At 31.1% G+C, this 24754-nt stretch overlaps 1 protein-coding gene across 6 annotated transcripts in view; it reads left to right on the forward strand.

The window, feature by feature from the left end:
• Positions 1-24754, forward strand: part of VPS13B (vacuolar protein sorting 13 homolog B) — a 625623-nt gene that overhangs the window by 38671 nt on the left and 562198 nt on the right. For all 6 annotated transcript variants that reach the window (XM_072949533.1, XM_072949529.1, XM_072949532.1 and 3 more), the window contains exons 5-12: positions 1654-1821; positions 5771-5952; positions 9442-9616; positions 13098-13366; positions 18307-18402; positions 18862-18984; positions 19455-19592; positions 20552-20639. In XM_072949533.1, coding sequence (XP_072805634.1) covers positions 1654-1821; positions 5771-5952; positions 9442-9616; positions 13098-13366; positions 18307-18402; positions 18862-18984; positions 19455-19592; positions 20552-20639 — 1239 coding nt within the window. The remainder of the gene's footprint in view (positions 1-1653; positions 1822-5770; positions 5953-9441; positions 9617-13097; positions 13367-18306; positions 18403-18861; positions 18985-19454; positions 19593-20551; positions 20640-24754) is intronic.

Below are 24754 nucleotides of genomic sequence, written 5' to 3' on the forward strand. Positions count from 1 at the left end.
CAGTTTGTGTAAAGAGAAACTGAGAGAAGATATTAAAAGGTATATGAAAAAAATCTACCAGTAGGATTCTGTTAGTTAAAATACATTTACATTATTATGTTTCTGTTAACTGCTTTGCATTATATGTTTTGCCCAGTTCTATCTCTTGAGTTTTTTATTTATTTATTTATTTTTTATTTTTTTGAGGATAATAGAAACTCATGAACTCTTACAAGGTTTTTATGAGTTCTTTTTTATTGCTGACAGATTTTTCAGAAATAGGAAAACCAATATTAGTCATGCTTCTTGACTTTACAGAAACAGTTTATTTTTATTTTTAACATCTGTGTTGAGTAATAATAGCATGGGGAAATATACATTCTAAACTTGAAAATTTAGATACTTAAATTTTCTTTTTGAAACTTAATTTGTTAAGCATTATTGTAGCATATACTCACATAAAAGAATATTTTTAAACTTTAAGTTTGTTGATATTTTGTGTGTTAATTTTATAGCATATGATAATTGGCACTCTAAACATTGCTAATAGTCACCATGTATGTGAAAAACTTGAACATAGTCATTTTACATTTTTTTCCTATTTGTATCCATTGGGAATGAATGAAGGATTTGGTTTTTGGTTGAATAAATTTAAGTAAGCTTTCTCCCAGCAGACGTCAGTGTAGGTGTTAACAATGTCAGTTGCTGACAGAAGTTGGTTCTGTTTTGTCCAGTAAAGTTCTGGTTTAAAGAATACAACAGATAGTTATTTCATGAAATAAGCTAAAATTTTAATTAGCTTTTAAATAGGGTTTATAGTGGAAAATGTATTTGAATAAAGTGAAGTTTTTAATCTTTTTCTCCTGTGTCTTTTTAAATGCTGTTTATGTTTAGGTTTATTTATATTTTCAATTTAATTCCTCAATAATGTATCTCTATATACATTTATTGTGTGCGAGAAACTTCAGAGATTATGGATTCTCAATATGCTTTCATCCGTTCTCTTTCTTTCCTTACCCTTCTTCTGTCTTCTTCATTGTATTCTTTTTCCCTCTTTAATTTTTTCTATGTTTTCTTCCTCAGTCATACTTTCTCCCCTTCTTTGTTTCAATATTATGTATTCATATGTGGAAATAGTTGAATCTGTTATGATGGTCTTGTTTCTGTTTTCTTCTGTGCCTAACTTTTGAATATTTTTATGGCTATTTAAAGTAGGAAGAGAAGATGGCAGCTGGTTCAAAAAGAACCTTGAAGAAGCTCTTCTAATATATTGTATAATCAGTGTATATAGTAATATTGTTTCATTTTGGAAAATGTTTATAAAATAGGCAGAAATCAGACAAAGTACATGTAGTATAGGGTAATCATTTAATGGAATCTAGTATTATGTTATGAAAAGATGTATAGTGCCCATGGTTTCTCTTAATATGCGAGCACTTCGTTACATAAAACTTCTTTGTAATGGCTTTTTTTGGGGGATGGATCTGTTACTTACTAGCTATGTCACCTCGGTAAGCCTAGTTGAATGTTACCTAGGCTGAATGTTAGTTTCATCTTTACAACATATACTAGATAATACCCATCTTTTACATACATTAAGTTCAGTAACATTTTAAGAATAATTATTTATTGATAGACTTATGTCTAACTGAATTCTTTTTTCCTGTTTTATAGGTTATGTACAGAGTCTGATTAGACGAGTTGTAAATAATGTAAATATTGTGATAAATAATCTCATACTAAAATATGTTGAAGATGATATTGTTCTTTCAGTCAACATTACTTCTGCAGACTGCTATACAGTGGGTGAATTATGGGATCGTGCATTCATGGATATTTCTGGTGAGTAAATGTCAACAATAGTATAGATTTTTCTATTATTGAAACAGCTGTCCTGGATTCTAAAACTTTTCTGGGCCAACAGGCTGTTTGAAAAGTCTAATGAAAGCTTTATGCCTTCAGCCTGAAAAAAGGCATATATGTAAAATTTAGCATATAGTTATAGGAGGTTAATAAACCCTCAGATTAAGAAATTTCAGACTTTTTTTGATATTGTTAATTTTTATTCTTTCTTGCCTGTCACATACTTGTTTCAAATGTGATAAATAATATTTTACAATGCTATGGATTGAAGCAATAATAATTAAATAATATTTAGTTAAAATTTTGAATGTTTTTGAAGGAGGAAAGGAAACATGTTGCTTTTGCATAGTTGGATAATGACAAAACAGTGTATCTGATTGATTTATGTTTTAGGTTTATATATTGCAAAGCATAGTTGGGAGTTTTGGGTAGTCCCAAAGCCTCCTTTGTTACCTGCTGCATCTTATTCTGCTTATATTAAAAGAACTATTAGTAATAATTTTAATAACTCCATTTATTTATTTTATTATGTTCTACGTGAAACGTAGGCACTGTGCTAAGCACTGAAAATACAGCTGTGAAAGAAATAGACACTGCTTTTTCTTAATTTTGTCAGAAGGCATAATAGTTAAATAAGTCACAATACTTGTTGGTACATGTTCTGATGGGGTAAGGAGTGGGTATTTTTGGAAAATATAGTAAGGAGACTATCATGAGCACCTTTTATCTGTGACTTAACCATGATATGTAATTGCTAAAGTTATCCTACCCGAGTTTGAATCCTGGCTCTCCTACTGAGTACAGATTTATGACTTCACTGTTTCTTAGTTTCCTCAAATACGTATCACAGCATAAAAGTGTCCTGTACATAGTGCTCAGAAAATTAGCTGCTGTTCTTATTATTTATATTCAGTCTCAAATTTTCATAGCAGTTCCATAGAGTGATATCTTTTCTCATTCATTTACTCATCTTAAGTTGTAATTAAAAGAAAGTAAAGTGAAATTGAGTCTCTAGATTACTTGACTTGCCTTGTTAAGACATACAAATAGGAACTAGCAGAATTGGAATGCAGTTTCATTTTTGTGCATTCTTTAAGGTTTGATCTAGAAATTTTAAAAATGAAGAATAATTCTGGTCTCAGCTCTGTTGTGAGACATAATTAAGAGCACATGCAAAGACCCAGGGTTTGTTTCTGAGACATTGTTAATTCCTCCTCCGTCTTATCCTCTGTGGGAGGAAATACTTGGTAAAAATCACAGAAGAAAAAGTTAAAAAAATAGAAAACAAGCAGAACTGGATAATGCAGGACTGAATAAACGAGTTGACATTTTAGGGAAAGAAATTTCATTTATAGTTTTTTTTAATCAAAGTAATGCAAATATTACTTTGGGAAATTATTTATAATGAATTAGAGTATTGGATTGGGAGTTAGGGGGTCTTGGTTCAAATCTTGTCTTCCAGCACTGACTTAGTGCAACCTTGGGTAAGTCATTTGTAATGAAAATTCACATTTGTAAATTTGTAACTGCCAACCTGTCAGTGTATTTATGAGAATCAAGGATGATACCACGTGAAAGATCATGATGATGGTGGTGTTAAGGACAGCAAAAAGAGTAATTTTCATTTATTGAGCATTTGTTTAAATGCTGGACCTGGTGCTGTTTTTTTTTTTTTAAGTTAATTATCTTGTTTTAATCCTTTAATTTCTGAGGTAGATGTTTCCCCTTTTATTAATTTTTAACGCAACATTTGGTATTTAAAAAGGATTTATGTAACGTATTTGTTAAAAAACAATGTAATGAGCACTTATACTCTGAGTAGTAGAACATTGTTTCCCCCATCAGTGTGCTTTTCCCTGTCCCATTCCCTTGCTACCTCCTAGAATTAACTGCCATATTAAATATTGTTTATGATTTAATTGCTAAAAAAGCTGGGCTATAAAAAGGAATGAAGCCCTGATACATGTTACAACATGGATGAACCTTGAAAATGTGTACATACATATAAGCATTTCTAGGACATATACAGTACTTACGAGTAGATTTGTTGGATGGGAGAATATGCAGATATTCACATTTTCAAAATAATGTTACATCATTTTCCAGAGTGCTTCTTAGATAGGTATAATTATCCCCATTTTACAGATTAAATGGTAACACATTATCTAAAGTAAGTACCAGAATCAGCATTCATTTTGTATGTTTTTAAGATAGCTCCTGTTGTAATAATGTTTAAGAAAAACATTTTTCAAAGCTTAATCATTTCCTCTCTCACTGAAAAGTTTTCTGAAATATCCTTGAAGTATTATCACTTTATGTTCTCATAGCATGATGGATAGGAAAATGTGCTTTGGAGTAAGGCTGCTAGAATTTGAATTACAGCTCTGCTCTTCTTTATAAACTGTCTAACAATAGACAGGTTACTTACCCTTACTTTTCCTTTGTTCCACATCTTTAAACAGAGCCATATAAATATTATGAGATAATACATGTAAAAGATTTAATATAGTGTCTAACAGCAAATATTCAGTAAATTATAATTACTATAAAGAGAAGGAAGGAAGTATTTAGTTTCTTTCATGTCGAGTCCTATTATAATTTCTTTATTTTGTGTACATGTATATAATAATAGTAACTAAATCATTTATGTATATACTGTGTAAAATGAAATAATATGGTAACTTGGTTTTTTTTTTTTTTTTATAAAAGTAGATTTATTTAGAGAGATGTACATGGTAGGGTTACGGGTGGTGGTTAAAGTAAAGGTAGACGTACAGTCTGTAGACAGAGTGCAGGCCGTCTTGGAAAATAGAGCGACCGTTGTTTGTATATTTTTTCAACAGACAAATTTGATATTTGCTTAATGAAACTTTATTTTCACACATGTACATACTGTTTAAGTTTTTAAAAAGTAAGTAAAAACTAAATCCAAAAAAAGAAAAGAAAATTAAATAAGTTAATTAGAGGTTGTCAGAACATACTCAGAAATAGAATGGACTAAAGTATAATTTATTGTTTGATTCCCATGCCCATAGCATGTGGATAGCTGCTAAAAATTACTGATCAAGTAAATTTGGGCCTGATACTTACCTAAGAATTGCTTATTAGTTAGGAATAAAATAACTCATTTGCTGAAGGTTTCACCTTCTAGTTTATACTTTACCAGCAATTGTTTCCATTTTTATTCCCTTGAAGACAAACTTTATACTGTCATTGATAATTTGGTAATTTCTTCATTAGTTATTATTTAAAGAAGTGCTGTCCACTAGAATTTTCTGTGATGATTGAAATTTTTCATGTTTTTACTGTCCAGTACTCTAGCCACTACTCACCTGTGACTTTTGAGTTCATGAAATGTGGCTAATCCAACCAAGGACCTAAAGTTTTATTTTCATATAATTGTAATTAGTTCATAGGTAAATTTAAGTAACTACATATCACGGGTGGCTACCATATTGAAGAGTGCAGGTTTGAGAGTAGCAGCAGTGAGTTTTTTAGTATAAGACAAATGATAAATGTTAAATGAATGACTGTTACTCAAAATGTTATTTTTAATATGATTTCTCAATAATTTGATTGTATTTTAATATTTCATTGCAGATTGTGAAATGTGACAAAATTTTTTATAGACTTTGTCTACATTTGTAGTTAGGTGTCAAGCAAATTGGGGGTGAACTGCTTCATTTCTTTGGCTTCTATTTGATTCTTCATACATAAAATGGGGATTATTGTGCCTATTTCATAAGGTTGTTGGAAGACAAATTATATAATAAAGGATAAGTTCTTTTCTTAGGCTCTGGCATCATGTATTAAATATGCTGTTAATCTTATTTCCATTATTTTTATTACTATTGGTACTAATAAATAATAGTTGCATTTTCTTCTCTAACTTTCCTTTTTACTTAAAATGTTTTTCTTTTCTTTTTAGCAACTGATCTGGTGCTGAGAAAGGTTATCAATTTTTCCGACTGTACAGTTTGTCTTGATAAACGAAATGCTAGTGGTAAAATAGAATTTTACCAGGACCCTTTGTTATACAAATGTTCCTTCAGAACTCGTCTACATTTTACATATGATAACCTAAATTCCAAGATGCCATCTGTTATAAAAGTAGGTGTTTCTTTTTCTAATAGTTGAGTTGCATGTCTCTACTTGGTTTATTTGCTGTTGTGCATATTAATAAATATTGAAGAGCAAAGAAGAAATTAACCTCATAAACATATGTACCATTAATTTTTGTTAAAAAGTTTTATTTATATTTTTTAACTTTTATGTTATTATAGTTATAACTTTTTGCAATGTGTGTTCTAGTAGAGATATTTTGGGATCAACTTTTTTTTTTTCTATGACTGTACTTTCCTTTTTAGTTTGTCCAACTATTTGTTAATGATTTTTACTTTGAGGAAATAGAAGAGATCATATGAAAAAAGTGTATTTTTACCCACAGTGGACTGAGTATCAATCTGTATTTCAGTCCTTATAATTTGTTTAGCACGATCTGATAACTGTATAGTTACTGACTCTTACCTTTCTTAAAGATATATAAGGCTTAATTTGCTAGCCTAATCTTAGTTGATTGGTTCAAGAAATTTTAGCTTTTTATCTGTGGTTTCAAATTGTAATTAAAATCTTAGGAAAAAGGAAACTTTTCAGATAATGTCTTTTGATCTGTGTGAAACTTTGTTCTCCAAGGTACTGGTGTATATATTTAATGTGTATAGTTATTCTCTAAGTGTAAATCTTGTGTTCTTTTATTACATAACAGTTTTCCTACTTCTTGTCTGACTGTTTATCTTTGAAAAAGAACATACAGTGACTTGTCATCTGGTTAACTAAGTTTTAATGTGGAATGAATTTTTATTATTTGAATTACAAGCTTTTGAATGCTTAAGTACTGCAGTGGAAAAGCCTGCCTTGAGTCTGAACAGTGGTATTGACTACTATATGTGTTTGGGCATGGCTATATAAATGATTAGTTTTGCATAATGTTTTTTAAGACAACACTTTCTATTTTATGAAGCTTTATTAAAATTATATTTATACATGAAATCTACCTGTTTTTCTTTGGTAATGTTCAGTTATGAATATTTCATTTTTTCTCTGCACATTGTGCCGTGCGCATTGGTTTGTTTAAATTCTGTTACTTTCTTCTACTTTTGAATTAGCTTCTTAGGCAAAGATAAGCATGGAAAAGTATGAATTCAATAGTAATTAGGCCTCTGTCTCAGGACAATGGACTTAATTTCCTTCTTTGGCCTTGACTCTCCTCCTAAAGTTAGAGGATGTTAAGGGTGAATTAAAGCTATATTTTGAAAGCAAGTAATGCATATATGGAAGCCTTACTATATAAAAAACCCTTATTGATCATTGGTACAAATTCAATTGTGCATTCTAGGATGTGGCTAAATTAGAGAAGAGTATAAAGAAATGAACTTGAGGAAAGCTTAGTGTTAGCAATATTTGTGTTCTCAAAATTGATTAGCCATGACGTTTCATTGTAAAAGGCACTTCAATATAAATAAGCTTGTTGACTTGTGGTTTTTGACTGATAGTCACTGAGTATGAGATACTATTGTGCTCAAAAGAAATTCGGTTTTGAGTTTTTTATTAATACTATTGAGATGTAAGATTTGCTGTTTTGAGTTAGACCCATCATTCTTCCAACTCCCATCCCTAGGAAATATGTATTAAATGGACATGGTTAACCTTATCTATCACCTCAGAGACAGGGAATTTCCCAGAAGTGTTCCAGATACTGTAATTATTTGTGTAAGACTCTTATGTATGTTTGTTTGAGTGGCTTTTGAATTTGTTCATATTTTGGTTAGGCTTTTTATGATTTCCTGTCTTTGTGAGAAAAAAATATGTCTGGAGATTATATCACCTATGAGATATAGATCATATGGGTATGTGATTTATTTAACATTTCTCTTGGTTTTGAAAATTTACTTTTTTCTACAGTTTCAGAGGAATGAAAGTCTGCAATAAATCTTCGAGCACATCTCTGATTAATTCCTTATGAAAGATTTCTGTAATTGCAAATATCTTATTAATGGATTTAAACTTTTTAAGGCCTGTGATCTGTGCTGCAAAATTGTTTCCAGAAAAGTTTAACCAGTGTATATGCTCATGAACATTAAGGGGAGTGTCTATATTGCTTCTGCTGTCCTTAAATATGATCATGTTAAAAAATGCCAAATTGAACAAAAATAATATGTTTTAATATTTGGTTATTATTGAGGTTAGATTTTTGAAAATATGTTCACTGGCCATTATTTTTTCTTTGAAAAATTCATTCAGGTTCTTTGTCAGTTTTTCTACTGGGGATTAATCTTACTGATTTTAAAGATACTTACATATATATAATATATAAAATATATATTTTAATGACTGTGTGTATGATAAATACATTCATACATATATACAGGGTTGTTTTTTTGGCATTGGTTTTGCTAAGACAGGTTGTTACTGGTGCTTTTGGTGCTATGTAGTATTTAAAAGGATGTGGCAGAGAAATCTCAAATTTAAGAAGAGTTTGGCAGAACTGTACTGCATACTTTTCCCTTCCCACCCCCCTAATTTTCTTATCTCTTTATGGTGTAGTCAGTGTATGATTTTCAAGTCAATTTTAAGAAACCTATACTCATATTTGAATATGGTATGTTACACTTGCCCCATACAACTTTCTTCCCTTTCAAATACAGTTCTTCTTGCCTTTATGCCTAAAAATATGATGATTATCATTACCTCTTTTTCATGTTTCATAGACAGTCAAATACCAGGTAGTTAAAATAAACCTTCCAGGAGACTTGATTTTATGACTTAATTGGTTTTACTCCATGTTTATGTAACAGCAGGAAACCATTAGATTGAGGCTGTGTTTATATTCCATTGACGTCTCTTTCTTTAAGGAAAACCTAGATTTGTATCTTATGGATAGTAATTAATCTTATTTTTCACTTATAACTGATTCATGTTATAAATTTTATATCATGTTTAAATCTTATTTAAAATTTGTCTAAGAAACTTTCCTGAACATATATTTCACTTGGTTTTTGTATTTGACAATAGACATGTTTATTGTGTGCCTACTTCTGTAGTTCTAATGTTAATAATTCCCTCACTTAACATATGTTTTTAGGATGTGTATGTATTCTTTTGGTGAAGAAGGCTAGAAAGGGTGATTCAAGTCTTACTAAAATGACATAATGAAACTTTTATTCGTAGTTGTGACAGAGATCTTTCTGGTTTTTGTGGGAGTACTATCATATTCTTAACATTAGAGGGTGGGTATTTGCATAACAAAAACCTCTGGGAAAAATTATCTGGAAAGCCACTGTGACTGTATCAGCTCAATATCATTTCTATTTCCACTTATATACTTTCTGTCTAAAGTTTATTGATCATTATAGCAAAATTTGTTTTAATTCTTAAGATTTTAGAGTAAACTATTATTTTGTCTTAAATGTTAGAAGTTTGGAGACATTACTGTTTCTCCTGTGGTATTCCATTTTAAGACTTAACGTTTCTCTAGTTATACTGAAAGGTACTCTCTTTGAATATGCTTTTGTTGGTGTTTTTGTTTTTTTCAAAATACAGATTCATACCTTAGTAGAGAGTTTGAAGCTTTCTATCACTGATCAACAGTTGCCTATGTTTATCCGTATAATGCAACTTGGGATTGCTCTTTACTATGGAGAAATAGGAAACTTTAAAGATGGAGAAACAGACGATTCTATCTGTCACAATAAAGATATGTTAGGAAATATTACAGGTAAATATAACAAAAACTTTATTTTATAACTATTGTTCTTACAAAATGTTTTCATCATTGTGAAACTTTAAAACCTACGTTAGATTGAGTTTTGCAGTGTTCTAATGTGATGGAATGATTTTATTTTGGTTGTTTGACACTAATTTTTTTCTTTTCTTCATTCTGCATTCTATTCTGATTTTGTTTTTTCCACGTACTAAAAATAACTTTAATATTTCTAATAGGTATTAGTGTTCAGAATGTACGTTACATAAAACTTAAGTTAGTCCAACCTCAAGATTTCCTAGTAAATTATAGTACATTTGACCCTTGAACAACATGGGTTTGAACTGCGCAGGTTCACTTATACATTTTTTAAAATAAATACTAACTGTAGTACTGTATGATCCATAGTTGGTTAAACCCTTGGATGCAGAACTGTGGCTACAATGGAGGGTTGACTGTGAAGTTATACCTGGATTTTCAACTTGTGCCTTTAACCCTCTCATTGTTCAGGAACAACTATATTGGTAATTTGTCTGAGAAGTCTCACCAAGAGTTATAACTAATTAAGTTATTTATACTTAATTATTATATGTAATTATTATTAACTGTAATTATACTTAATTAACTATATGCTTCATTGGAGATACCTAGTTAATTAATTGGAGCATTAATTAATGAAGTATATACTTCACTGAAAGATACCTAGCAGGTTAACTTCAGTTATTTAATTCATTTTGCTTTTATTAACACCTAGTGTATGTAAGACATTATTGTTGGTAATGTGGGAAAATACAGAGAAATTCTTTCCTTAGAATCTTAATATATAATGGAGTGGACAGAAATGTGAACAGTTAAGTTTGATGTTTGGTAAAATGGTAGGATATTTGATTAAATAGAAGTATGAATGATCTGAAGTAGAAAAATGCTGAAAGGAATCATTGATTTGCATTGGGCCTGAGATTCAGGAAAAATTTGGAGAAGATGATGATTAATTTCTATAATTAGAGCCTTTAGAGAAGGGCATTTAAAACTTAGGAACAAATAACCCAATTAAAAAGTGGGCAAAAGACCTGAATAGACATGTTTCCAAAAAAGATACACAAAGGGCAATCAAGCACATGAAAAGATGCTCAGTATCATTAGTCATGAGGAGTAATGCAAATCAAAACCACAGTGAGATACTGCTTTACAGCCACTAACCAGTATAGTTATAATTAAAAAGACAAATAATAACAGTGTTGGCAAGAAAGTGGGGAGATTTGAACCCTTATGTATAGCTCATGGGAATGGAAAACAATCTGGTTTGTCACAAAGTTGAACACAGAGTTACCATATGACCCAGTAATTCTATTCTTAGGTTTATATGACAGAGTTGATAACACATATCTACATAAAAATTTGTATGTGAATGTTCATGGCAACATTATTCTTAATAACCAAAAAGTGAAATAACCTAAATGACCATCAGCTGATGAATGGACAAACAGTGGTGGTATGTCTATACATTGGAATATTATTCAGCCATACAAAGGAATGAAATACTGGTATATGCTGCAACACGGTGAACTTTGAAAACGTTAAGTGAAAGCAGCCAGTCAAAAAGGAACATGTTGTGTGATTTCATTCATATGAAATGTCCATAATAGGCAATTCTATAGAAACAAAGTAGATTAGTAACCTGGGCTTGGGGGAAGGAGGTAGCAGGGAGTGACTGCTAATGGATAGAGATTTTCTTTTTGGAGTTCCTTGTTTCTTAGAACATGAAAATGTTCTAAAATTAGATAGTGATGATGGTTGTACAATTTGTGACTGTATTAAAAACAGCTGAATTGTACATCTTTAAAGGCCAAATTTTATAGGATTCAAATTACAGGTTAAGAAGAAAAATCTTATCACCTTAAAAGAAAGCTTATGGGACAACATTAGTAAGCATATGTAGGTGTAACACATTTTATTTTATTTCACACTAGGCAACAAATTTCTGTTAGACAATGAACTCCTGAGACAGGAACAATGTCTAACACCTAGGACAAAACTTGGCATATAGAAGGTGCTCAATTCATTTTTTCCACCTTGCTATTATGATTAATTTGAAATATATAGAAAAGTTGAAAGAATATTATACTTTGGACACCCATATACTCATCATCTAGATTCTACAATTAATATTTTATCACACTTGCTTTATCTTGTATTTCTGTTTATCTAACACCACTTTCTCTCCATCAATTTAACCAATGTTTTTGATGCCTTTCAAAGTAAGTTATGGACATTAGTACACTTCACCCCTAGACTTCAGTAGCATATAATTAACTAGGGCTTATATTTATTAATAGTTCTTTTTATTTTTTCAAAGGTTGAATTTACAAAGTGAAATGCATTAATCAAGTGTATTATTCATCAAGTTTTGAGAGATGTATATGCTTGTGTGATGTAAAACACCCATCAAGATATAGATTATTAACATCTAAAAAATTATTCATTAACATCTAAAATTATCTCATGCCTCTTTCCAGTCATTCCCTCTTCCACCTGTCTGCCCACCCCTACTGCACTCAAGAAAATACTATTCTGAAGTTTTTGAAAATTCATGGATTAGTTTTGCTGATTCCAGAATTTCATGTAAATAAAATTATACAGTATGAATTCTCTTGTCAAAGGATCCTTTCATCAAACATAATACTGTTTTTTACCTTTTATTAAGATTTAATTTTTAGAGCAGTTTTACATTCACAGCAAAACTGAAGGGTAGATACAGAGATTTCCCATGTACCCCCTGTTCTTGTACATGCAGAGCCTCCCCCATTACCAGCATCCCCTCCAGAGTGGTGCATTTGTCACAACTGATGAATTTGTATCATTATAACCCAGAGTCCATAGTTTAAAGTTCACTCTTGGTGTTGTACATTCTCTGGATTTAGACAAATGTATAATGACATGTATCCATCATTATGGTATCATACAGAGTGTTTTTGCTTCCTAAAGGCATAGTATATTGGGGATTCATCTGTGTTGTATATATCAGTATTTTTGGGGGGTTGCATTTTGCCTAGAAACACTTGGCATTCTCTTTCTCTGCTGGGCGCATCAGGAAATCAAGAAAGTTTCTTGATCTTTTTGGTATTATGTTTCTGAGAAAAGTCAGTTTTTCAGCACTTTAGCCTTATTTTGGGGAGGTGGGTTTAAGTTGTTTTTTAAGTTAGTGAAATGATAATGAATTTATTTTTTGTGTTTATCAAATACATTTAGGGTTACATGATAAACTACTCCCCATGTAACATTGTCAACTATGAAAGGAGATTGATACAGTACAACATATAGAAACTTGAAAGGGGTAATGCTACATTATTGGTTTCAAAGAATAATAACCAATGTGTGATTTGTCCATACTTTATATGTAGAAAAAATCATGTGAGAGAAACGTCTTTGTATAATTCAAATTCCTATTTATCCTTAGTTAAATTGTCTTGATTTTTAACTTTATTTTGATTATTAGGTACAGAAGATGAAACAAGAATAGATATGCAGTATCCGGCTCAGTACAAAGGCCAAGAGCTGTATTCACAGCAGGAGGATGAGCAGCCACAGGGATGGGTATCATGGGCGTGGTCATTTGTGCCTGCAATTGTGAGTTATGATGATGGTGAAGAAGACTACCTTGGGAATGATCCTACATCAACCACACATCAACAAAAAACACAGACTTTGAAGGATCCTATTGTTTCCATAGGATTTTATTGTACAAAGGCAACTGTGACTTTCAAAGTAGGTTTCCTTTTTCTTGCTGTTTGTCTGTCTCTCAACTTTAATGTTTAAATTTTGATTTCCAGTAAGAATCTAGCTTAGTTTATTTTATACTCAGTAGATTTAAGGTTGAGTCTTACAGTCCTTAATTCTTAAAACCATATGTCATCTCTTCTAAAATCTCTGAATTTTGATGTCTTTTCCTATCTTCTTAAGGCCTTCTCCACTTTCCTTTTTTATTAGGATTATAAAAGGAAAGTTTTTTAATTAGCTTCATGGAAAGTTCTTCTGTCCCTTCTGAATCTTTCAGTTGGCATACAGGGTACCTTAATATTTTTATTAAGAAAGAAATACACATTAAGAAAATACCCTGTGACTTCATATACTTTTCCAGCCACTATTTCATCTCTGAGCTCTCTTTCATTACAAAATTTCTTTAAAGGGTCATTTATATACATAATTTATATATATATACGTATATATATGTATATATATATAAAATTTTCTTTAAAGGGTTATTTATTTCTCTCTGTTTTCACCTATCTTTCTTTAAGGTTGTTTAATTTTTTATTATCTAGTTCCTAATCTAACTCTATTTTTCAGCTGTGTTTAAAATACTTTGAATACTTCCTCCATTAACAAATACATGTAAAATACATTCTTAAAAGAGATTATATAATAGTTATTTTCAGGTGAAAGAATAATAAGGTGATCACTCTTTTATTTTAAAAAAATATAGTGCCACTAGTACTTTGGTACCCCTTATTTGTTCTTCTTTGATTATATAATGTCTTCTCTGCCCCTCAACTATAACCCAACCTTAATTTTGTGTTAATTTCTTGACTTTTTATAATAGTACTACTGTACATGTAATATTCTTGAACAGTATCAAATTCATTCAAGTATATATATTCAAATTAATACATATTAATGCTATCTATGTACCATTGTTTTGTCTCTAGAGAGCCACAGTGAATAGATCAGCTATCAATCCCTGCCTCTTAAAATGTAAATTGTTATTATAAACAAGTAAGATATATAGTATACCCATTATTATATGTAGAAAAAATAAAAGAGGAATAGTGAATGCTTCCCCTAGATGGGATGGGATTATGCAAGTTAAAAGCGATGATCAGGGAAGGGCTTAATGGAAAGGGGATATTACAGTAGAGACTTGTGGAAAAGGAAGCTTTGTTGATGTGTAGGAATGAACATTCTAGGAACAGCAATTTAAAAGCCCTGAAAGTTCAAGGAACAGCGAGGAGGCTGGTGAGGCCAGAGCAAAGTGAGCTAATGTGGAAGCAGTACAAAATCAGGTCAGAGAGGGCTGAGGAAGGTCCATAAATTGTCAAACCATGTAGGTCATTTTATGGACTTGGTCATCAATCCTGGGTGAGATAGGAAGATTTTGGATAATTTTTAGCATAGTGGTTATCGGACGATCTGAATTATATTTTAGATTGCATCACTCTGTTTGCTGTGTTGAGAATAGATTGTAAGGGGACAGAAGCAGAAGTATGGAGATCAGACAGAGGATTGCAATTTTGAAGCAAGAGTTATGATGTCTTGGACTAAGTGGTAACAAGTGAAGGTGGTGAAAAGCAGTTGGATTTTGGATGTATTTTGAAGGTCAAGTGTCCAGGACTTCCTGATAGATTTTATTGTGAGACATAAATGAAATAAAGAGGATCCAAGGATGAGTCCTACACAAGTAGGAGGGTTGAGTTCTGATTTTCTGAGATGGAGGAGTATGGCGAGAGGATTAGCTTTGAGATAAATATCAGGAGTTTCATTTTGGAGATTTCAGTGAGGGAAACTGAAAATAAGTGACTCAGGATGTAGGTGAAAAAAACCAATAGAGTGCCTGTCCAGAAGTGCCATGAATGTTTTCTAGTGGAGGGAGTAGGTTATTTGTGAGAATGGATGATTGGATTTGGCAATGTGCAAATTACTGTTGATCTTGACCAGAACAATGATTTGACACTGGTGGAATCTTAGTTGGAGTTGGTTAGCAACAAATGGGAAGATTGGTGGGAATGTAAAATTGTGCAGTTGCTGTAGAAAACTGACGGTTCCTCAAAATGTTAAACATAGAATTATCATATGATCCAACAATTACACTGCTAGGTATATATTGAGAAGAACTGAAAACTAAATTCAAAGAAATGAAAAAACACGAATCTTCATAAAAGCACTATTTACAATGACCAAACAGCTAAAATAACTTAAATGTCCATCAGATAGAGGAAGGCATAATAGCCTTTTCAGAAAGTAGTGGCTATTCTTTTTCCATCGTACACCAAACTCAGTAAGTGGTGGTTTTAAAAAAATGACTAGTTGTATCTCTGACTCTTGGAAATTGTCTGGTACATATTCAGCAAATAAATGTTTGTTGAATAAATCCATCATCTATCCATTTACCCATCTGCTTTACATTTTTCTATATTTTTGGACCCTCTTTTAGATTTTTTTTCTTTACTTTTATCTGTCTTTGGGCTTATTTTTTTCATGGAGGCATTTTTCTGAAAAAGATAAACTTATGTGTCCAACCTGTGAGGTAGCATTAAAGGTATTATTCCAGGCAACTTGTTAGATACTGGAAATGTAGCTGTGAAAAATCAAATTTCTGCTCTGCTGTCTTTAATTTAGCTTGGATTGTTTAACTGCTTGAAGTAAACTTTTAAAATCAGTAGTAAAGCTATATAATTATTAACGCTAGCAGATGGTAGATTAAAAATATTTTAAAATAAACAGTCTTTAAAGATTTTTCTTGTGAAAACCATTCAGTATTTTCTAATTTGACAGAAGCTACAAAATATAGAGGATAAGTTTCAACAAAAGTATAGTCATGGCATGATTGGTTTAAAGAATATTTTTTTGGGGGGTAATAGTTTGGGTCAGAAATGATAAAAATGCCTACATTAGCTGTACTACCTTAGCACTACTGTTTACGAATTTTATGAAATAAATTATTTTTAAATTGTGTTACAAAATTTACAGTTGAAATTCATTGATTTAGCTTTGTTTAAATTAAAGGGATATGGGTCAGTCTGCAAAAATAAAAACAATGAAATATAGAACTCTTTAAAAAAAAAAAGCCAACTGTTGCCAACTGTTTAGATATCTTGCCAGTTTTAGATGATCCAAATGAAGTTATTTTTGATTTAAATTTGTGAGGAAAGTTAAGTTTTGCTAGTGAAGAACTATCTTTTCTTACGATTTTTTTATGTATTTACTTTCAAAGTTGAAATTTTTCTGGCACTTTTCTGTGAACTTCATTGATGAGAAGAATAGTATTAAACTGAGTCAGGCAGAATAGGCATATATAAAACTTTTATAGACTTTTGGGCTAGTATTTTGTCATTAGTTAATACATCTTTTAAAAAATTTGAAACATTTCTGTCTTTCTAAGGTTCTGTAAAGGAGATATGTTGATATTTAGGAAGAAAACAGAATTCATTGTTCAGCTTGGATTTGAAGAATGTATGGAATTAATTTGTGGTTCATATTTTGGTCAGAAAATAAGGTCATGTTTCTACATTAGCATTCTGAACAGTTGATATTAATCCAACAAAAATCATGCCAAATTAAAGGTAGCATTTAAAAAATAATGTTGAAAATTATTCTTGTAATGTTTGAGTCCTTTTAATCAATTAATTGCTTTTTTTCTAGAATAATTGTAGACAGCTGAAGGTTAATCAAGTTTAAAATATTCAGTTTTACTTAAGCATTTTAGATTATAGAATTGTACTTTACAACAGCAACATTGTGTATACCTGTTTTAGAAGCCTCCAAGAAGTAAAGCTTAAATTTTATAAAAGCTATTTTTTATAAAGAATGAGAATAATTTAGTTGATTCTCAATATATAGAGTTTATCTTGCTTACAAGTATAGCTTTTCAGCTTTGACCTAAGTTAATTTTTTTTTTCTTTGGAAGTGTGATCATTTGTGAGGTCACTAAGTCATTAGCAACATGGAGAGAATATCTTTTAAAAAAAGAAATAACATTTTTACTTTGAAATAGTTTTAGATTTAGAGAAATTTGCAAAGATAGTACAGACATGTGACATATACTCCTTATTCAGTTTTTCCTGTTGTTAATGTCTTATGTTATCATAGTACATTTCTCAAAACTAGGAAGCCAACATGGTGCATTATTATTAAATTCTATACTTTAATTTCATAATGACCTTTTTCTGTAACATGATCCAAACCAGGATACCACATTGCATTTAGAAAAATATCTTTTTTTCCCTAAGAAAAGTATCTTTTAAAAATAATTGGTTTTTGGATACATAGAAATGTATGCTGTAAGTTTCAGAGGAGCAAGAATATATATAAATATATACATTTATTTGTCAGCATCTAGATTAGTACTTGTTATCTAGCAGGCACTCAGTATTTGCATGATTGAATGAGTCTATGACACATGCTGTGAGATTATGTACTTAGGAAGTAAACAGCCGTGAATCTACTTAGCTCATAGAACTAGAAAAAGTTTTGTTTAATCCATGTTTTTTCACAGCTTTCTTTTTGATTACAGATAGAGAGAGATCTTAGAAATGATTCAACTAAATCTGATTGAATAGTGCATATAAAATGACCTGAGGTTAAAAAGTATATTTAAATTTTTGGCAGAATATATGAGCCATTTTATGACTATAGGACTATTACAGCTATATAGCTTTCACATTTTTAAGAAATATTGTTAAGAAAAAGGAGTTAAATAAAATAAAGTGGTGCTTAAATACTCCATATGAATTTATTAGACTAGCATATTCAGCCTTTATACCATGGATAATCTGTTACAGCTGTTTTTGTTGCACCTGTTTTCCTGCTTAATAATTAAATTTCCCGAGTCTTAAAATTGGCCTTGTTTCCATCAATTCATCATAGTAATGACAGTTTATTGCCATTTACTACTAATTTGACTTACTTAATATTCTTACATCGTTTCTTAGCTCACTGAAATGCAAGCCGAGAGTAGTTATTACAGCCCTCAAAAAGTAAAATCTAAAGAAGTATTGTGCTGGGAACAAGAAGGAACTACAGTTGAGGTAATCTTTCAACACTGAACATATGTTTAAAAATCTTTTGAATGGTCCTTAAAGTTAGTATTCAGTAAATGCAGGTTTTTATCATAGGTAGTTTTAAAAAAATAAGTTTTCTGTTTCTGTCAGGGTCAGTATTGTTTGCAATAATTTTTCTTTAACGAAGATTTTACTGTGATATGTGACGTTAATTTTTTTCTTTCATTTTTCCATTTGACCTGTGTGTACTCATATGGATGTGTGGATTAGTGTTCTTGAAGTGCAGTTGAGGATCCAAAGTTTTGATGATACAGAGACAAAAAAGATGTTTCTTACTTTAATAGGGTTTGTGATCTGAGGAGAATAAATTTGGAAAGGTCATAATCCTAGAGATGTTTCAACTAATTTAGAAATTCTACAAGGAAAGCCTGTAACATTTTTATGAAATTCAAGTTCATAGTTCTAATGTTCCCTTTCCTCTTGTAGGCCCTTATGATGGGAGAGCCTTTCTTTGATTGCCAGATTGGTTTTGTAGGTTGCAGAGCCATGTGCCTTAAAGGAATTATGGGTGTTAAAGATTTTGAAGAGAATATGAATAGAACTGAAACCGTAAGTCAAAATCTCCGCTTTCACCCATTTTTTTTTTGGATAGAATGCAGGGATAATGAGGTGCTTATTGAAGTGTTTAACCATACCAAAAATTTTGTTGGACTACATATATCTTTGGCTTGAGAAGGGAACTTTACTATTTTCCCCTGTAAGAAATTATAGAGCTCCGGGGAATTTAGAAAGTTGGTAGTACTTAACACCTGGACAGTAGTTCCAAATACTTTCCAATTCATAAATGTTTCTTCTTTCTTGTTTATGGCAGCTACTTGGAGTTCCTCTTTGGTTTGTTAAAATGTTCTTTGCCAAAATAGGCAATGGAAATGGAGACAGCATTCCTTGTCTTTTTACAGGTCTTCAAATAGAAGTGATTTGTATTGACTACTGAATTGGTGTTATAAAACCAAAGTTTTATTTTCCTTAACTGTCTAATGATTTTTCCTCCTGTGCAGAAACTTTCTGTTTATTTTCAGGAAGCCTGTTTCTTCATTTGTGGTGAAAATTTGAGTTTAAAAGGTTTGACATACCTCACAAATTCATTATTTGATTACCGAAGCCCAGAAAATAATGGGACTCGTGCAGAATTTATCTTGGATGCAGTTAATCATAAGGTCAGAGAATATACATTTGAGCCAAATTCTAGGCTGTGTTTGCATGGACACTTTATGTGAACACTACTGATTGCCATCTTTTTTCTCAAAATAATGTATTCTGAATGCTAGTTGTTTCCTGAAACATCTAGAATACTTTTGTCCAGCTTCTATATCTAGAGAGGTTTGGGAAGTGCACAGAGAGATCTCTGCTTTCATACAGTATATAGCCAAGTTAGTTCACTTAGTCATTCCCTACTGTTAAAACTGTCATGGAAGAAACATGTAGAATTATTTCTTTGAATTTCAGTTACTTTTGAAGTGTGGAATTAATGAAATGAGATGAAGAATTTCATGTTTGACTTCATGTATATCTTAGTATTGTTTGAATTCTTCGTGTAAGATTATGTTAATGTACTTTTTAGGGCATAAATTAAAAAATTCAAAGAAAGTTACTGAAGAGTAGTTTAATAGAATCAATAATTTACATTTTAGCCCTTTTCACTACAAACTTAATTTTATAGTTGAACATAAAAGAATTTAATTTTTACCTAATTAACATGTATTTAAAATATTTTAGTATATCTTTAGTGTTTGAACTGTTTTATATAAATATACTGAAATATTTAAGGAGTAACTCTATTTGAGAGTATATGTTTGACAGTTTTGTGATGGTAATAAAGGTCAGGAACCTACTGTCCTACTCCATTATAGGTATTCATTAACCAAACATTATTGATGAAGTGGTCAAATTGTCTAGTAGAATTACAGATGTCCTTTTGTGTTGTTTGTAGCAGAGGTAACACTAACTTTTTTGTAACTGAATTCTTCGAATAACCTCTGTTCTTCCGTTTTGTTAATCCTTTGAGTTGGTACACATTCTGTGTTAGGATATATGTCTGATTCTTGACCTATTAGATTTTAAACTCAAAAGTCTCCTCTGTACAACATCCGTTCTGTTTGCTTTTCTTTGTTGACAGGAGACATACACTGAGATAGCTGGAATGCAAAGGTTTGGGGCTTTTTACATGGATTACCTGTATACAATGGAGAATGCCAATGGCAAAGGTACTGGTTTCTTTCCTTTATGTTTGCTTTTCCTTGAACAACAGAAACAAACACTTCTTAGGAATCAAGTGTTACCTGATTAGTGTTGCACTCTGTTACATCAGATTAACTTTCCATTACTTTGGGGAATGGTTTAATTTTAAGGTCATGTTAGAATTTTCTCAGATTCTTAATGTTTTTAGTCCTTTCTTTGTGCAACTGACTGAAAAGACATTTTGTATTATTAACTAGAATTAGTTCTAATATGTACCAAATATTGAAAATTTTGATACATCAAATTTTATATTAAGTTGTCAAAAAGCATAAATAAACATTTCTTTCTCAAAACATACATTTTGAAGATTATATAGATCCTAAGCATCTACTGTATGGCACAGAAAACTAAATTCAGTATCTTGTAATAACCTATAATGGAAAAGAATCTGAAAAAGAACATCTATGTGTGTGTGTGTGTGTGTGTGTGTGTGTGTATAACTGAATCAGTTTGCTGCACACCTGAAACTAACATAACATTGTAAATCAACTATACTTAAATAAAAAAATATTTTGCTCACAAAAACAAAAGTTTATATAGATTTTTTTATTAAAAAAGAATTTGTTGTTTCAAGCAGAAAAGTAGAAATAAGTTCTAGAAACTATGGACAATCTTTTATTATTTTATGTGTTTCATTCTTATTATGTTAGCAATCAAATGATTTCAAAAATTTAACTATTTGATATTTTATTTGCACATCAACATACTGTGTTGTGCTTAGTACTCCAGTCTTCATATTGAAAATTTAGTTAAAAGATTCACCATTTTTTGGGTTAATTTTTTATATTTTAATGATTTCTTTGTGTTAGGTGATGAGTTAGATATTGTGAATGCAAAGAAGACCAAATCATTTCTTAAAAAACCAATAGATAGTGTTTATGCACTTAAATAAATGATTACAATAATAAAGCATGTTAAGAATAGCAATATGAACACACAAGTAAAAGAGGTCCAGGTGAGAAAGTGACTGCTTTTGGCTGTAGGGTTGAAGACTTCATAGAGGAGTTGATCTTGAAGGATCGTTAAGTTTTGTTAGATGAAAACAGTTTAGGAAGGAAAGGAAGTAAAGAGCAGTAATTTTCTGCTTCCTCCTTTTGTAATGGATTTCTAAATGTTGGTGTTCTGAAAACCTTGGATTCACTTCTTTCCCTGAACTCTTCTTGAAGTAATTTTATTCTTTTCCATGGATTTAAGTACCTTCTGTATGTACATACTTGACATTTCCCCTCTGTATCTTACATATATCTCAAAATTGAATACGTCAAAAATTGAATTAGTAATACCTCCATGGTCACCTACTATTTCTCCCCTATTTCCAGTTTTCTTTTATTGGAAAAATTTTCTACCATCTTCTAGTTGCACAAGCCAGAAACCCAGGAATCATCACGACACACTTCTCTCCTAGCATCCTAACCATCAACACATTTTGTCAAATTTTATCTCCAGAATCTATCTTGAATTCCTCTCCTCATAAGCACCACTGCTACCACTCTTGTCTAATCCTCTATCTTCTCTAGATTCTAATAGCTTTTTTACTGGCTTCCTGTTTCCACTCTTGCCCTCCTATAATTCATACTGCAATCAAACTGGTTTAATTTTGTGCTTAAAATCCTCACTGCCTTTGCATTGCTTGATTTAAAAACAAAATTTAAATAGTTTATCAGATTTTGGTTTTTAGTTAGTGGATAATGATAACCACAAAGGAAGATAGAGACACAGAGGGAAGATGTTTGGAGGAAAAGATGTGTTTTGAGGTACCTGTGGATATTGGTAGAGATGTTCAGTAGCCAATTAGATGTTTCAGGTTCCCCCTGCTGTCCAGAAGAACAGCATTCCTGTGAAACCTTTGGTAATCCGAAGTGGTGTAAAGTGAAGAAGCAGTTACCTTAGGACACATCTTGTTAATGGATGCACAAAGTAAATTGAGATAAAATACAGATACTCACAGACACAATTCAAAGCTATGATGGCTTGATGCTGAGATTCTGAGTGTAGTTGCTGGGGAAGAAGCTTGGTGGTGCCACTCAGTGCTGGGGGTTTGCACTGCCTCTGTAATGCCTTGTTGCAAAACAAATGCTGAATGCTATTCCTGCCTTTTTTCGTTAAAGTGAAAATCCCCTTTGGATTCCTTTTGGTTAGGGAAACAGCTACTAATATAGATCTTTTATAAAAGTGAAATGGCATAAAGCTAACTTTTGAAAAGCAAGGGATACCTGTATATGAATGTGCAATTCAGAAGTCTCTGTTCTAAGAACTTGCAAATTATTATTGTGTTGTAGTTGCCAAATGTAGGTTGGTAGGTTTCTTCTGGTTTAGTGTGATGTCTTATGCATGTGCTATGGATTCAGTATCTTGTGAGGAGTTGGGGTATGAAGTAGTGGCCTTTCAAGGAAACCTAACACTCAAAGTTTTGTTATTTGTACATATTCTGATTCTAGAATTTTTAAGAGATTGAAACCTGATTTCTATTTGCTAGGGTGCCTATATGTTTTCTGCCTGAGAGGCTGGTAGTTAGTGTTTGAATTTTTCATATATTCCATTCTTGTGAATAGTATGTAGTGTTATAGATATCTTAGTCCTTAATTTTTTTAAACAAAATGATGGATCAGAACATACAAGCAGAAAAGTTCTATGCATTTATGTACAGAAATGCAAAGAATTATAAGCACCTGTGTATTACCCACACAAGCCAAGAAACAGGACAGTGTTAGCATCTTAGAGCCTTCTGTGTGTTCCTTTTCCATCAGTCTTCTCCTCCCTCACCAGAAGAAACTGCAGTTCTGAGGTTTGTGATAATCATTTTCTTGTTTTTGATTTACCACTTACACAGAAATTTTGTGAGCGAATAATTTTTTTGAGAAAATGATAAAATTCCACTGTTAATTTAACTTGTGAATGTCACATGTACTTTAAAAATGTATTCGTTCACCCAGTAATCTGTTCATTTATTCTTTGCCTGCTTTTAGGTAGCTGCTTTCATATGTTTGCTTCTTATTGTGAATCTATATTCACTTATAATGTAGTGACAGTGATTATAATAGCTAATGTATATTGAATGATTTTAAATGAAAGGTGCTGCTCTAAGTGTTTTATGTATATTAGCTTATTTAATCCTCATATTAACCCTATAAGGTAGATAATAATACCCTCATTTTACAGATAAGGAAATAGCAAATCTTAACACAGGTTAAGTAACTTGGCCATGATCAAATACCTGTTATATGGGATTTGAACCCAACTAGTATAAATCTATAGCCTACATTCATGACCACTGTGTTCATATTTTCTTCTTTCTTAGATTACTTGAAACAAGAAATTTGTAGATTTTTCATTATTTATGAGCCTAAGAAAAATATTTTGAATTTTCACAAGAAGTTAATTTTAAAACTTGGAAATATTTTATCTAAAATTCTTGATTGGTTGTGACTCGACGTTTGTTTCTTCAGTCCAGATTATCAAAAAGTGCCCTAAATTTTATTTTATCTAAATGTAGTATTAAACTGATAATTACACAAAGTTTGTAGTGAATTTTGAAATTTTTAAAGCAGATTTGATTGGTATGCTTTAAGTAGCTCACGCTAGTGTTCTGCTTAATGTAAAAAAAACTAGTAAATGCAGTAAGAAAAAAGGTTATATTATTTATTTCTGTTTTGGTAAATGATGTAGTAGTACTTTGCTCACATTATAAAATAGCATATGAAAAAAAATTCAGTTTATAAATTTCTGGCGGCTCCTGCTTGATATTAATAAGCATTCTGATAGTTATTTCATTTTTGTTATGCTACTTGAAAGCACTTAGTGTTTTAAAAATGAAATTTCTTACTAATGTAACTTTAAATATTACTGTTATAACTACTACCTTTCTACTCTTTATTTAGGAAATTATTGCCAATTTTTTATGGACCTAAAATAGATAGCTGAAAATGTAATCTACCATAGAAAGATTTTAGAGACATAGAGATAAAATTGAAACCATTCAGTTATTGGATTGAGGAAAAGGATGAGAGAGAGGCATCATGGTTCATTGCCCTTTTGAATCTGGATATCTTGTGACAGTATTGGTGTTAATTTAGGTGAATGT

The sequence above is a fragment of the Vicugna pacos genome, chromosome 25, assembly GCF_048564905.1.
Source record: "Vicugna pacos chromosome 25, VicPac4, whole genome shotgun sequence".
NCBI classification, from domain to species: domain Eukaryota; kingdom Metazoa; phylum Chordata; class Mammalia; order Artiodactyla; family Camelidae; genus Vicugna; species Vicugna pacos.